We start from the raw sequence: 16581 nt of genomic DNA, 5'->3' as shown, positions 1-16581 counted from the left end.
TATTCTCAAATTTACCTGTATCCTGGTATATCTAGTGTGAGGAAGAAAGTTCAGTAAAATTACCTTCAACTGATTTGCCCCCAGCACTGGCCTTTCAAAGACAACGTGCAAAGCTAAGCAGTAACAGCTGTGTTTCCAAGATTGTGTCTTTCTATTCAGAAATAGCCACTAATTTTAGGTTCCTAGTTTGCAAATATTCAAAGTTAGGTGGGAAAAGTTGTTTTTCCCCTCTTTTTAGAAAGCCATCATGTGGATGTCTTAATCTAAGCTATTTGTTTAAATTCTTTGTAATCAAGAAGAGAAATTAGTACTTCTGGAGACTGACTCATTTTAGATGATTGCTACAGAAGGATGTTTCTCTGGGTTGATTAGAAGGGAGTCTAGGTGAGTAGTCAGGTCAGGTGGTTACATATGACCTTGCAGATATTTATTTATGTGCCGAGGGAGAAGATTCCTAATGTTTGCATGAGTATTTTTCTTACTAAGTCTATTGATGAGATGAATAAGAGGAGTTCATTGCAAAAAGTGCCTTGAAGTAAGGCATACAATTATTACAAGTATGTTTTACAAATTTCTGCAGATCATTAAAATAATAAATGTAGGCACTTTAAACAGCCTTTCTATTTACCTATCAAGACCTGATTTCAAAGTTTTATTCTCCTACAACAGTTAATGAAGCTGGAACACCCACATGAATGCACTTTCATGGCTTTGCTTTGTCTCTTACAATGGCAATTCTACAACTTCTGTGAGAGAAATGCAGCCTTGAAATGAATGTTTGATTGCTTTGGAGGTTCTTAGTTAGCTTTAAATGCAAACTGAAATCCTACTTTGTTTATCTCCAAGATAGACAGATATTTTCTGAGCTCTGTGTAAGTAACCTTGCCTGAAGTGTTTTAATTTCAGTTTCTTCTGAGAACTTCCTAAAATTGATGATTAAGCTTGTGAATTTTTGTATTTCCCACAGCAGGGAGTTTGGGGAGCGAGGGACAATTCTGTGGTTGCAAGAGTTTAAAGGGAACTGTGAGAGTGGGCAGTGCTCTGGAAGAATGCAGGAAAGTAGCGTATGTTGGTGAATGAAAATAAGCCAGGATAATTTTTTCTCTCACATGCCTCTACCTCTCCTTGCACAAATCTAATCTGTTGTCTCTAGCTGTACCTATATCATTTTCATTAAAGCTAGTGGAAATTAGACACCTCTCTCATCTCTGTCAATTATAAACTGGTCATTGATTTTCCCAAAATATGAAGGTTGACAGTTTGGCCCCAAAACATGTGGGAACTTAGGTACTGTTGTGCTTTCACTGTAGTTGGCTCTCTCTCCTGGCCCTATATTACTGTTTTTTTGTGGGTTTTTTTTTTTAATTCTAATACTGATTTAAAAATAACTTTCTTTTATTTACTTTTAAGGAGCTCTACCATGTACCAAATGGCATGTCTCCAGGGAAGCTCTCTCATGGGATGGTGTATGGCGTTGTGCACCGAACTGACAACAACCATAAGAGAGAAATGGTGGTTTATGGCTGGTCAGCTGATCAGCTGAAAGAGGAGATGAATTACATTAAAGAAGTGAGTTATGCTTTCAGCTTGCAAATTTGTCAAATGTCCTTTCCATACATTCATGTAGAGCTGTGAGTGTGTATGGGATGACTAATGTCAACACCTGATTTTGAATTGGGAACCTGCTCTGAAGCTAAAGGCTTGCCTTGTTAGTATTCAAGTTGGGGGAAAAGTGTATAGCCATATAACTGGGGAATGTGTGGTCCAGATTCAAGTCCCCTGTGCCAAGTGATACTTGTTAATGCTTGCTGACTGGGCTACAGCTGGGCAAGCAAACTGCCAAACAGATCTTGGGGTTTCTCTCCTGAAGCTTTCATAATTTCAAACGTGATACAGAAGAAACTATGTAAGCAGATACCTGAAAGGATCAAGTCTCTCTGCTCTTCCTCTACTTCCCCTGTCCCCAAGCCCCCTAGTTTTGAAAAGGCTCGTAAATTAGGTGACATAGTAAAATCACTTTGGTATATTTTGGGGCAGCCTTAAAATAGTCAGCCTAATAAGGATGACTTTGTACTGTTTTTTTCTGTGCATGCTCATTTATCATAATTGGCAGAAGCTCTCCTGAAAGGAAAAAAAAAAAGCATTTCTGATGCTGTTGGTTTCTGTGCTTGAAACTCAGCATCTCCTTGGCTCTCAGGCTCTCAACCCCCTCATTAGCGCAGGGCAAATAATTTGACCTTCTCCTTCCATCCACCTTCACCACCCAGGAAGCTATTGGTCAATGGTTATTGAGTAACACTGATTCAAGTGCGAACTGAGCCAATATAAAAGGGGGGAACACTGAGTCAAGCCAGCAGTGTAAGAGACTGTAATTATGTGTGCTCTTAACAGCTGCCTGGTCTCTAGCTATCAGCACTTGCTTCTCTCCTTTATTACTCACCATTTGCTAGCTGCCAGCATTCACCACTCTCCAGTTCCTGCGCTCGCAGTTCGGGTGTGTCGCTACGTCCGCGCAGGCGAGGCACGCGTAGTTGATCCGCCCCGCTGGGGTGCGTCCGGGGACGGGTGACACGGCACACAGCAGGTGCAGCTCCCCGGGCCGCACTGCTTCTGGTACCTGGCGCAGATGGCTTGGATGGGGACCGTTTCCCTGCCCTCTTCTGTTCGCAGCCTGCTTGTGGCATGGAGGGACATGTCAGGTGAGCAGCAGGTCTTGCCTGTGTGCTCAGGGTGCTGATCCTTTCGGGAAAAAGTGGGAAGGATATGGGAAGAGATGTACTGGCCCTTGCTCTCCTGTCTTCTGGAAACTGTGTTCAGCTATGCTAGTTTGTGAACTTTGGTCTGCCAGATAAGTTTTGTCTTTAAAAGCAGAGTTTAAACAAGAGTCCTTAGCTTGTGCCAAGTATGTGCTGACTTAAGTAGACCAAAAATGATGGGCCACATCAGACCTGCTGATGGTTCCCTCTGTATCTGAGTCAAATTTGCACCTTGCAAGAGGGGGTGTGTGTGCATATGTGTGGGTAGAGACAGGGCAAGGGGTGCTTTCCTGAGGTGAAGTGCGGGCGTCGGCTTCCTTCCATGTTTCTCATCCTAAAGGGAGCACGCAGTTCAAGGTAGGCTTGTCCCTACTCCTTGCATAGATTTGGTGGCCAATGCCCCCTCTTTCTGGGAGGGAGTGGGTATACTGCAGACCTGCTAGACACATCCCCTCTTGTATAAGGCCCTACTGATGTTTTCCCCTTGCTCCTTCTCCAAGCTTATGCAGACATGAGGTAAACTCACTGCCCTAGATTATCTGCAATCAATCTGTGTTTGATAAAGGTGAGGGGGAGAAAAAGGGGGAGAAAAAAGGGAGTTTAAATTACGAAGCTGGAAGGTAGACTGTAGGCAAACATTTAACTAGTGTTTACAATGTGTGCTCTTGAGAAGACTGGTTCTATGCATGATTGCGACGGCATGTAAACCCAAGCTGGCTTACAGCATCCTTCGTCCCTTCGTTTCATCCCTTTGTTTTGTCCCCTCTGAGTATAATTTACATCCATAGTTCTTAAATAAAATCAAATTGAGTAATCTGTTCTTCAGATTTGAAATTACATTGGTAAATTTATGCTAATATATTGTTTAGCTAGATATGAGTCTAAAAGTCTGAAATTAAAGGGTTTATCTTCAAAGGATGCTCTGGGAAAACTGCGTAACCACTTTCAAAAGTATCAAGGTGTATTAAATCCATGTGTGGATGCTTTTTTTCAGAAAGAAAGCATTATATGATCAAATTAATTTTAATTCCTTTTGTAATCAGGTTAGAATGAATTATGAGTAATTTAATTGAAATTCATTATTTAAATTATTAATTTACAAATTTTAAGTGTGTACAGAGAAGTTTAGAATTACTCAGAGACATCTATTCATGTCATCTCTATGTAGACAAGTCTTGAGACTTAAGTTTTTGTCTTTTTCTTAAGAGTAAACTGCAGTTGATGAAAAGGTAGATTACTAATGGAAATTACCAAAAGCAACAATGAAGGACATAGCGGGGGAAAAACCTGATCATATCCTAGTATAAACAGTATCATCAATAAGTTTGATAATGCCATTTGATTTTTCTGACACCAGGTGAGAGCAACTCTGGAAAAAGTAAGAAGGAAAATGTATGGTGAATATGATGAAATGAAACGAAAAATACAGCAGCTTACGAATGAACTGAAAGTAAGTATACATTCATTTGTGGGGAAAGCATATGAGAATAACTGTCCCAGTGTTATCTACAAACTATTTTTTTTTTTGCTTCAGCAGAACAGAAATCATTTCTCAACCACTCCAGTACATTGTTTTATGTGACATCTATACTTTTCTTTTCTTCATTTTTCCCTCCAGGATGGTCAAGTAGGAGAGGGATGCTTTTGCATGTGGAATTACTAATTGCCTGCTTCTTGGAAATAAAGGAATGATCTTGATAGCATTGTCTGTATGTATTGGTAATTAGTGGAGAAGTTTGTACCAGTAAGCTGCCAAGTGAATTGAATAAGTAACTTAAATAATTAGGAGCAAGGTGCAACTTAGTTGGTGTCATTTCGACAGACTTTGCTCTGTTCTACTAACTGTATTGTTTAAACACTATAGTAAAAGAAGTAGTGATATTCTTTAGTATTAAAGTGCATGACAGGTCTAAAAATTACTTACTTTTTGGTTCTTCATTGAACCTTTCAATGGTCATTTGATGACCTCTCTTTCTTCTGACATGCTGTTTTAGCAATAAAAGCTGCTGCAGTCTGTAGAAGTATACTTCATATTTAACTGCTGAGTTCTTTGGTCCAAAAAATCTCCCTGAAAACTTGCTGTGGATTTTATGTTCAACATTGATTTTTCACAGCCCTGGTTCAGATGAATCTTTGGCAATTAAACATATTCTGACTTCAAGGGACCAGGACCCTGACTTGTACCCTTCTGCCATCCTCATTTGGAGACTGTCAGTTCCCTGCATGCTGTACTATGTATAGAGATTAGAACTTGCTGTTAAACTGCTACTTTTATTCTGTGACCACTAGTTTCAAAAACAAAAAACAAAACAAACCCACAAAAAAAAAAAAACCAAACCCAACCCAAACCACCCTGACTTGAGAGGAGGAGGGAAAGAAAACTGAATTTCTGCAACCTGTTTTAAACAGTCTTAATGATGCCAACAAGGTGAGTCCCCCACCCAGTATGCACGTAGGCAAAATGCTGATTCAGCTGCAGTTTTGTCGTCTTTGCTGCTGATACTTACTGAATAGCAGCGGTGATATTCTGTACTTCCAGATCTTCTGTCAGACCAGTAGAAATCCTGCATGAGTCTGAACATCTCTCTCCATTAAGGGTTTCTGACCAGCTCTGACAGAATCTCTAGTTCTGAAGCAAATTAGCAGTTTATGAAGCACTCCTTTTGACATAAATGGCACATTATGAGTCACCTTCCTCTCTTTTTTAATACTTTACAGTGCCTGGAAGAATGCATAAGTGTTGACCCACCTAATAATATATGCTTTCTTGTTTGGTTGGTTGGTTTTTGGTTTTACATGACTGCCATCTTTCATGCTATTTGGGGATCCTGTTTAAAATCCTTTATGTACCCTTTGCTTCAGCCTTGAAACACTCTGCTTTTTTCCCCATCACTTTCCAGGACTACTTTTTGTTCATAAAGTTTGTTTGAAGTTTGTACTGCCAGTAGCTTGCCTTGGGCAGTATGCTTCTTCACACAAGTTCTTATCTTGTAACTTTCTTAATCCATATAAAGCATTCTGCTTTTGTTTTGTTTGTTTTTACATGAGCACATGTTTGTATAGGGTTTACAGTAACTACTTGGCTTCTGCTTCCAATGCCGACCTAATCTGTGTGTGACTTGGTTACTACACACTAATTGTTCTCCGTATCAGTCCCTAATGTTCTTATGTTTTTATCAAGAAACAAATCTGGTCTGTCTAATAATGTGAGCTGGGAGGCCTCTGTTAGAACCCTTTTTTCCCCTCTTTGTTATTGGATGGTTCATAATCATTTACACTATTTGGGTTTTGGCCTCTTCTTAAATTATGTCATTTTGTGCTTCCCCCCCCAGTTGTTAAGTGTGTACACGTATGTAACAGAAGATGCCAAGTTTTCACGCAACAAAGCTCTCTGCTGACTTCTACCCGCTTCATATTGTTTCATCCTTAAGTCTTCTTGATGTTGTTGCTTTACGTACCTGATTAGTCACTTCCTTCTCAACTAAGGGTATTCTACAGTTCACCCAAACCTTTCTAGATTTTCCTCATTTCTTGCATTCTTCTGCTTTTCGCTCTGACTTTTTACAATCTGCCCACTCTGTGTATATAAACTTTCTGAATAAACATCTGCCAAGTGTCCTCTTGTCCTTTCAAAGAGAACAGCTTTTACAGTGATTACAGACTGCAATAAACCTAGATATTTGTGCCTTATTTCTGTTAGCATATTTGGATTCTAAGTTTTGTTTGTTTGTTTCTGAGGTACAAGAAATATGGTTTGAGGCTTGTATATTTTAAGCATCCTACTACTGTGAAAATTAACCATGGGGTCTTTCTCTTCTGTAGCTCCCTTTGAAAGAATAGGTAAACTTGATCATTATTCTATATAAAACTTTTTTTTTTTCCTGCTCAGGTGACAAATGCTCATCAGGAATCCTTAGAGAATCATGTGCGAGTGCAGGCTGCAGCCTTAGATAGCTTTAGTGAAATGAACAGCTCCTTGACATCAGCATCAATAGACTTGCAGGTACATTTTAATAGCTGTTTCACAGCTGACAACTGCCTTTTCTGACATGGATTTAAAAGCATACATAAAACATGGATGACAAATACAGATTCTAACGCTAAACGAGTACTGTCTTGCATATCTAAGGCAACTAATTTAGGAAACCAAGAAAAAAGAATTCCAACACCTGTGATTTTAAAAAAATCTGTTAAAAAAATAGTGTACAATAAAGAGATCATAGAATAGTTTGGTTTGGAGGGGACTGGAGAGGAAATACTGATCTGCAGCAGACTAATGCCACTAGGCATGTCTCTATGCAATATCTAAGGTGAAAATGTGATTTGTTCTGTATTGTGCAAAATGGTACATCTCCTGACTTATTCCTACCTTCTCCAGTTAACAGAAAATGGAAATGGCATGTTTGGATGCTAAGCACTTGTGAGACATTACATACCTGTGAAATGTAGGTGGAGGGAGATGGTGGGAATGAATTTTCTGTTTTAAAGACTTCCAAATTCTTGTGTATCTGAGCTGAACAACTTAATGTTCCTACTTCCTTGTATGTCACAGTTTTTCTCAGTCTAGTGCATTTAATATGTATAGCATGTCCCTTGGGAGAGAAGAAGGGAAGATTGTTGGGAGTAGCATTCAGACTGAAATGTATCCATGTTCCTTTTTTTTTTTAATAGTATTCCAGGACTTGATTTCACTGAGCATGTTCCTCATGGAAATACCTCCTAGCAAACTAGATACAATAAAAGCCATAATTTTAAATGTTAAAACTGTTCACACCGCATTGACACATCAGGAAACTCTTAAATGTTCTGTCTGTTCCATAATCTCTGACTACATTAGTTCACCAAATTATTTGTGATTTTTAATATGTGGTTTGCCTCATTTTTTCTAGAAAACTCTAGTGGATGTTACATTGGAGAACACTGATATAAGAGAACAAATAAGGAATTTAAAACATACACATGAGCAATCTATGGAAAAGCTAAGAGAGAAGCAAAAGCAACTGGAAACAGCACAAATTGAAAATCAGTTACTGAAATTAAAGGTGCGGTATATAAACTTCCCTAAAAATATTGCGCAGTAAGGGCATTAGGAGTATGTTAAAGGAATTCCTTGGCCTTATTTGTAAAGGGTTCTTTATCATTCCCTAGAGCTGATATATACCTGTGAATCAATACTGGTTTAATAAAAAAGAATCTCAACTGGCAGCAGCCATTCTTTCCATAACATGGGACTACCATTCAGGGATGTTGGCAAGTGAAAATTCAAAGCATTAAATGATTATTAGTGTCCATTACTGTAAGTAAAGGAATATTATAACTCTACACATAAGAATTTCTTCATGTTGAATTTATTTATTTGGTATTGCACAATTTTTAATAGGTAATCTATAAAATCTTACGATAGCAGATATGTACTGTAACAGCACGTGTCTTGGAAAGAGAATTAAGCTACTTTGGGGAAATGCAAGGGAATAAAACGCAAGCTGGAAGGTTTTATATACCAGAAAGCTTGATTGTTTTCTCCCCTCATCTGCCAAATGAATTCCTTTAATCTAATTTAAAACCAAAAATAAACCCAACAGCAACAACTAAAAAAAACTCTTCTGGAAACCTTTGTACCTTTTAAATTGCTCAAAATAGACTCATTTGGATATAGTATTGTATCAGAATTTGTCGCTGTGAAATTAAGATGTCTGCTGGTTTATTAATTTTTAATTTTGTCAGAGGTGTTTCTTTTTGGCTCTCTAGTGACTTGCATTCATGCTTAATGATGAATGGTTAAAGGAGAAAACATTAATGTACGTGTATTTCAACTTACAATTCATGTTCTAGTTTCCTGTCATAGTGAAGCTTTACAGGCTATAAAAGTAACTTTATTTTGTACCTGCTATTGTTAGCAGGAAATAGGGGGGGGGGGGGAACAATTAAAAAAAGACAGCAGAGCTGATGCAATTAAGAATTCAAAACAGAAATTTGGACTTTACTATAATCTCAAGGACATGCACCAACAAGTCAGGGAAAGGTAAGTCTGCTTCTAAGGGCAGAGAACCACAGATTAACTCCCAGTTGAACTGAATGCTTAAGGATTTGTTTATCTTCAAGTGTGTCAAGGTCTACAGAGTATGTGGCCTGCCTTAACGAGGAAAAAGTTTAAATTTTGCCCTCAAGTTGCAGCTTTATAATAAAGTTAGTTAATAAAATACCTCATTGCTGTCTTTGGAAGTTAAACATAGAATTGTGTGTCAAAGATGCCAAGACATCTGGGATTTAATTCCAAGAGTGAGTGTAAGAGGATGGTGTGGAATCTGGGAGATGAGCAGCTGAAAAGCAGTAACTACCATAGGCTATGATTATTTTCTGGGTAGGAGAACACACCCACGTAACTTATTAGGTAGGTTCAGTTTATTCATACAATCATAACAATAACTGAGGTTGGAGGCATTGCTTAAGAGTACTACAAGAGATGCCCTGATGCATCTACCTTTTTACGCTCGTTTTTAGTGTCTTCATTGCTTGAGCTATAAGCAAAGGAATGATGGAGAGATGGTGCCAGAGATCATATTCTAGTTTTGAGTATTGACTTTTTCTGAACGATATGATTCTTTCAGGCTTCCTGAAATGTGTAAGGTTTTGTGTTGTACTGAAACTTAATGTAACTGCAATCCTTCTCACAAAGCACAGGTCACTACCCCTGCACCAGTGCTGGACTAGGTGAGATGCCAAATGGGGGAACTGCAGTACAAGTTGAGTCCTTCAGAGCTCAGACTTTTTTCAAAGGATGAAATACACTGTTGTTATCCTACAGGGTAGTGAAACTGCTTCTTCCCACCATGCAAGATAAACACAAGGGTTTAACAAGTCTTTCAGTCCTTGAAATGAAAAACCCCCAAAACCCAGCAACCAAACTCCAAAACCTTAATCATCGCAACCAGGTATTTTGTAGCTGTAATCGCAAAACTTGTAACTACAAACCTGTAACCAGGTATTTTTGTAACTGTAGTGATCAGCAGGCAACATCTTATTCTTCTCCCAGACGACAGTATATTCCTCTTCCTGACATTTGTGTAGCACCCACACCATTTCACTATAATCTTGTCTGATTTATGTAATCTCTAATAGGAGAACTAAGTCCCGGACTAGCTATTTTACTTTGCTTTTATTGCGGTTTACAGAGTAGATGGGTTTAAGCTGTGAATATCCTACCTGGAGTTTAGTCACTGAGGGTGTGGCTCAGTCAGTGTTTTGAGCCAACATAAGGGGGAAATCCTGTCTCTGAATTACCATTCCTGCCCTGTTCCCTGTAGCAGTAGTAAAGTTTCTGGTCCTGTGGTTAACAATTAACCCTTCCACACCCCTGAGTATATTAATTTTAACTTTGATTGTTCCTTGATCTGCTTTTCTCTATGGTCACCCCAGTTCTTTTGCCTACACAAAAAGCAATATGTGAAAAAACAAGAGAGAGCAGGGAGGGTACAGATGTGTTTTCTAGTTAACAACGCATACTTAGGTCTGGCATAAAGTAATTATTGCTTTGAGTGTTCATGGTCATCTAGAAACAGGAGTTGAGTCTAGACCATCTCTAAGCTATGCTTCTGTAAAATGCGGGGAGACAATATCTTTTCAATGGGGAAACAAACCAAGTGACTTGGAGGCTGTTACAGAAGGGCTCAGTAAAGAGACGTAGCCTGGTCTTGGGTAAGCAATGACTAGTTAAATTCAGAGAACATGAAACTCGATGAAACAGTAACTTCTACAAATTTGAGTGACTTGTATACTGTCAGAGTGTTGTAAATGGTCTTGATACAAATGAAAATCTGCTTCAGACGTGTCAAATTTATAACAAGGTGGAGCTGAAATTCAAAGTGTTGTTTGCACATCATGTGAACTCTGTTTCTCCCATTGCCAACAGTGCTGTACTGACTGATGAGTCAACTTTCCCCTTTCATAGGTGGAATCGTCACAGGAAGCCAATGCTGAAGTCATGAGAGAGATGACAAGAAAACTGTATAGTCAGTATGAGGAAAAAATGCGAGAAGAGGAGCAGAAACATAAAGCTGAGAAAGAAATCCTCCTAGTACGTATAGCCAGTCTGTAAGAGTGGTGTTTAGCTTGGGTGTTGTTTCTCGATCACTTAATACTCAGACGTATGTTCCTTCACCCCTGTCTCTGTGACTAGTTATGCCACAGTTACTAAGCTTCCCAAGCTTTTGGGGTTGTAGGGCTGAGAAAAGAATGTGTTCAAACACAGTAACAGTAATGATAATGTAGACGTCAAAATTTGAAATGGAGTAAGTTGGGTTTTTTAACTCCTGATCCTCTAAAACAAAGGAAAATATCACGTCCAATTTTAGTGATAGTTTAAGAAGGGGAGGTGGAACAACTTCACTGGATGCTACTGGAGCAAGAACTCTTCCTGTCCCCTGGTTTCCCTCCACCGCCAAGTAAAATGTTTCTATGAGCAGCTTGTCATTGCATTTTTCTAACTGATAAAGATCGATAATGACTGAGATTGAAGGTAGATTCTACAGTCTCTTTCTATTCATATTGGTTTATATGTGAGGAAAGCACAAAGCTGAATGTGGCAAACTCTGGGATTTAAAATGCTATCTTCTGCAATAGCGTATTTTCCTTATGCTGTTAATTTCTAGCATTCTCGGAAGGCAAAAGAAATATCTAAGAAATGGGTAAAAGTTTTTTTTTTTCTCGGATTTTTATAATGATGCTTTACAAAAACCTATGCACTTTAAAGTGCCCCAAATATTTTATTCTATACAATTCACAATTAGGGTCACAACTCTTTCAGACTTCTGGGCAGGTGTAGTGAAAAGCTTTGAGCTCTGCTTAAAAGCTATTAGCCTGACTCTGTGGCCTAAAAAAAAAAAAAAATTAAAAACTTCCTCATTAATATACTGTATGTTAAAGTGACTGTAAATTTTCTTATTGGAAGGAGGAAACGAATCGGCTTCTGAAGGCTATTGAAGAAGCAAATAAGAAGATGCAGATTACAGAAACAAGCATACAGGAAAAAGACCAGAGAATTGGTGAGCTGGACCGGCTGATTGAACGCATGGAAGAGGTATGAGAGTTAACTGATTGCTGTCTTTAAAGGAAATGCAGAAGTGTGTGGAGGAAATCTGATTTTTTAATTTCTTTTTTTTGTCTGCTGCTCAGTACCCTGCTCAGTGACATACTATTGCTGTTTGGATCTTTCTTAATTATTGTATCCATTTACGTAAATCATAGAATCTTTGGGTTGGAAGGGACATTTAAAGGGCATTTAGTCCAGCCCCCCCCGCTGCAGTGAGCAGGGACATCTTCAAGTAGACCAGGCTGCTCAGAGCCCCATCCAGCCTGACCTTGAACGTTTCCAGGGATGGGGCACCTACCACCTCTCTGGGCAACCTGTGCCAGTGCTTCACCGCCCTCACTGTGAAAAATTTCTTCCTTGCATCTAGTTAAAACCATTATCCCTGGTCCTATTGCAACAGGCCCTGCTAAAAAGTCTGTCCCCATTTTTCTTATAAAGCCCCTTTAAGTACTGGAAGGTTGCAATAAGGTCTCCTCCGAGCCTTCTGTAATGGAGAATGGACCTGGACTACCGTAGACACACTGTGATTAAGTGGTTCTTCTATCTTTCTAGTGGTCTTTACAGTCAGGGCTGCCTAAGGTGTCAAAATTTATTTAGTAAATTAACCATTATCTTAAAGAAAGAACTTAAAAAGACCATTCAGTCTTCCTTCAGTGTGCAAGGTCTCCTAAGCCTAATGAAGTAGTAATCATAAATGACCCAAATTCTCTTAGAAATGCTGTTGATAGGTCTATTAAAATGTGTTTTAGTTAGAACAGACCTTCCTATTTAGTATCTCCAAATTTTTCCACATGTGGATGAAATCCTAAACTGAAAGCTTTAGACTAAAATGTTTTGAGGTTTTTTTGTGGGTATGTAGCAGGCACTTTATCTTCCATGCAGATTTCTATCTTATTTAGGTTATGGCTCAAAATATTTTGAGGAGAGAAGAAAAAAAATCGCTTTTACTGCCTTTTAATCCAAAACTTAGGTTCTTCCTATTAAAAAAAACTTTTAATTATTCCTTTCCCTGGCTAAATATTCCCTACCAAACTCTAATTGAGAGCAGGTTTTTGATAATTTACTTTTAAAGCTCTGAGAGCAGAAATGCTTTGAGACTCTTGTGACACTGGCAGCGCTACTGTAAAACTAATTGTAGAAATTTTTGCATTGCTTCTTTTTATTTCTTGCTTTTCCTTCTTTTTTACGGACTTCGCTCCAGGGCAAATCTCAGACTAACAGTTAGATGGTTATTATTTTCATGTCTTGTTAAGCCTAAGAGTATCCCAGTACCTCTCCTTGCATAGTACTCTGCATCTGAATCTCATCTGTTGAACTTTTTCAGATATTTGAAAAATCTTTATATCTTCTTTCTCAACCAGCTAAGGCAAAATTTCCTGTTCATTTTCTGGTATCATCCACCAAACGGAGAAGGAATGTTATTGTTTAGTCCTTAGACTGAATAGTATCACTCTAAATGGTGTAAGAGCACCCCTTCCAAAAGACTCCCATGCTCTTGGATGTACTTTGGCATTTCTCATTTCATTCAGTAGCAGGCATCTCTTTATCTTTAAAGATCTGTGCCTTTCTGTCTAAAATACGGATGCGGAGAGCATTCTAGTAAGGGGGGGGAATACGATCTTCTGTTCTTACAAGTGAAATGTTTTTTCACCAACTTTAGTATATTAAATATTTGTTACTGAGAAATAGATTTTGATAAGCCAGTCTTGTTTTCTTAACTGGTTAGTCTAATGTGCATTTGTATTGATCCTCTTTTGTCTAATGCTTGCAAATCTATTCGTAGAATTAGTGATTACACTGATAAATCACTTAGCTTAATATGTCCCTTTAGTAGCTCCGTTAACAACTTCTGGGCTTCAGCCTACAACTTGTAAGTATTATGCAGTGAATAAAGGGTTGCAGTATAGTTCTTGGAGATGAGTTTCTTCACATCGGTTATTTAATTTGTTGTTGTCTGGCTGATACTTGCAGAGTAAAACTGAATGCCTCTTAAATTTCCATTTAAGTGGATAACAGACTCCTCTGTTAATTTGTGTTGACTCAGTCCCCAAGTTCTCATAGATCTTCATTAGCACTGTGCTGGTGGACACCTGAAAAATAAACAAGAATATTTTGGGGAAGAAAACAGAGCAATACCTTTTAGCTCAGCCTTTGAGACTGAGAAATCTTTTTGGAGGAATAACATGGAAAATTTGACATTTATGTAGTTAAAGATTGTGATGACTCATCTTTTTATTAAAAAAATTCAGTTTCAAGTACAACCAAACATCTTTGAATAGGAAATTGAAAACTCTGATCTTATTTCCATGCATAGCTGGGAATTTGATTTTACTATTATGCATTCTGGGCTCCTTGGCTATAGGAAATGTATGAATTTTGTTTAATCACTTTCTATTTTAATTTCACAAATGATTATTTGAATTGCAATGAAATATGCTTTGTAAAGCATTTACATTTTGACACATGGAGCACTGAAGGAGAACATTTCTTGTCTAGGAACGTCACCAGCTGCAAAAACAACTTGAACTAAATGAAATACAAATATCCGGAGCAAAATCTGAAAACAATTCTGACAGTGAAAGGTGAGATATTCTTGTCTGTGGAATATTTAGTACTGCTAGGAAACTTTAGAGATTGCTTTTGTTTGTTTTTGAAGACATGTGAATTTTACTTTTTCTAACTTTAAAACTGCAGTCTGGTAGGGATTGTCCATCTGAATCTAAGTTTATTTACATATAACAATATCAAGAGGATTAATTTTTGCAACAAAAAGCACTCTCCTGCATCTTTCTCAGAGTATGCAAACATGCAGAGTACGTTTTAGATGGAACAAGTTGTGATGTATTTGTGGATTCATTTTTCTTAAATCTGCATTCCCAAATTCAGCACAGTATGATTCTGAATGATTCTGACTATGAATACTTTCATTATCTCCTCCTAGACTGCTCAACACAGTTGTAGAAGAAAAGACATTGTGTCCTGTATTAAGCTGTAGGAAATCCCCTTTGAAAAGATGAACTCTTGAAGAGGGCAAGACTTGCCAGAGGTTATATGTTTTGGTTTTTTTTAATAAAAGAGGGAAAGCAGGGAATATATTTGATGCTCGGAGGGACAGGTCTACACATGCAGTGCACATTAACATATGCATATGAACAAAATGAAGGTGTGGAAGACATCTGTCATGAAGCATCACAGTGCAGAAATAAACTATGAAGTTATTTGGGGAAAGTGAGGGTGACGTTACTGGCAGTGAGACCTCTGTGAATGGTTGTTCTCGAAAGCATGAGACTTAGAAGAAAGATCTAGTGTGTGGTGGTACCTGGATGTGCTGTTTATGCCCACAGATGGCATATGCATCCATTACTACTTCTTTGAGACTGACAGCACTATGACCAGGGAAAAGAAAGCTTCAAGCAGAGCCAGAGGCAAAGTTTCAAGAGAAATCTATGCAGCACTGAAATAGCGTAACTGCTATTGGAGTGGAAATTGCATCCACCACTCAAAGGTTTATATGATACTACTTGAGTGGGTAAAGATGAATTATAAGCAGAGACTGAGTAATTGTATCTGATTGCTACTTATATTTCTGTGACACCCAGAAATTCACTTTTAAGTTTTTGACATCCTGCTATTCTGTAAGAAGCATAAACGTAAAAGGAGGTACCTGCAGAGAGCATCTCACTGCCTAGTTATATTGATCTGTGACCACTATCCACTTTCAGGCTTTTCACAGCAGCCTGTTAAAATAATAATTTAAAGTGAACTGATGTTGCATACAGCATAGAATATGAAGATGAAAGGTAATTTCTTTCTTCCTTTACCTCTGGATAAGAGATACTCTTCTCACGTCAGTGAATCCTGCCCTATCCACTCAGCATGAAAACTTATGCTACAGTAAAAAGGGTAAAGGCAATGTTCAGACAGGAATTTGTGCAATGCAAGCAAGCACACAGCTGCAATCTCTGCAATGCAAACAATGAATCTGTGTTCAGATGCTGAATTCTGTTCTTAAGTTCTCTTTACCTGTCTGTACCTGACGCTTGAGCTCCACCTGAGGAAAGACCTCTGTTCCATTGCTGTCAGTGCTTAAAATCTGAATCTTTCTATGAGACAAAAAATATGTGTATAGAATGCAATCCAAATGTAAATCGTGGTTTTGTGAGATGCTAATATGCAGAATTGAAAAACCTGCAGCAATGCCTTGATTTTTTTGAATCCTTGTCAAAGTGCTGCAGTTACAGTTCTGTAGAGTACTTCACTGTTAATAGAGACTCTTTCTGGGAGGAAACAGCATACAATTCAGTCATTCATTGGAATCATGTTATACAGTTTGCCATCTGCTGCTTTGCCTTAGAATGGTTGTTCTATTTGCAGCTTCAACAGCTTCTTCTGCTGTGCACAAAGATGAAAAAAGCCTTTTTGTTTTTGATTCCCCTCCTCCATTTCTCAAATTCTGTTCAGTTCTGAACCTAGGAGTACAGAATTTTATTTTGTAAGCAAGCAATTGCTTTCTTTGAAGAATTTCAAGAGTTGTACTTTCAGATAAAAATGGAGGCTGTCCTGGCCAACATGTCAATAACTTATTAAAAAGTTTCCTTCCTGTTCCTTTGCATATTCTAAAACTACTTTTCTGGCAAGATGTCAAAACAGCTTGTGGCAGGAGTTCTGTGGGTGTTCAAATTCTGTGTTAAACAGATTTGAAGAAATGCAGAATCTATCTAAAGTCATACATACAAA

General features: G+C 38.2%; 1 protein-coding gene across 1 annotated transcript in view; it reads left to right on the top strand.

Annotated features, from left to right (window-relative positions):
* Positions 1-16581, top strand: part of LOC104616767 (myocardial zonula adherens protein-like) — a gene marked incomplete at its 3' end in the record, with an annotated part of 45437 nt that overhangs the window by 12713 nt on the left and 16143 nt on the right. Inside the window, exons 3-9 of the mRNA XM_010281889.1 lie at positions 1411-1569; positions 4114-4206; positions 6646-6759; positions 7646-7798; positions 10705-10830; positions 11704-11832; positions 14341-14426. Of these exons, the coding sequence (XP_010280191.1) occupies positions 1411-1569; positions 4114-4206; positions 6646-6759; positions 7646-7798; positions 10705-10830; positions 11704-11832; positions 14341-14426 (860 nt within the window). The remainder of the gene's footprint in view (positions 1-1410; positions 1570-4113; positions 4207-6645; positions 6760-7645; positions 7799-10704; positions 10831-11703; positions 11833-14340; positions 14427-16581) is intronic.

This window comes from Phaethon lepturus, unplaced genomic scaffold, assembly GCF_000687285.1.
Source record: "Phaethon lepturus isolate BGI_N335 unplaced genomic scaffold, ASM68728v1 scaffold52950, whole genome shotgun sequence".
NCBI classification, from domain to species: Eukaryota; Metazoa; Chordata; class Aves; order Phaethontiformes; family Phaethontidae; genus Phaethon; species Phaethon lepturus.
Note: the sequence above shows the minus strand (reverse complement) of the source record. Positions and strands in the feature narration are given on the sequence as shown.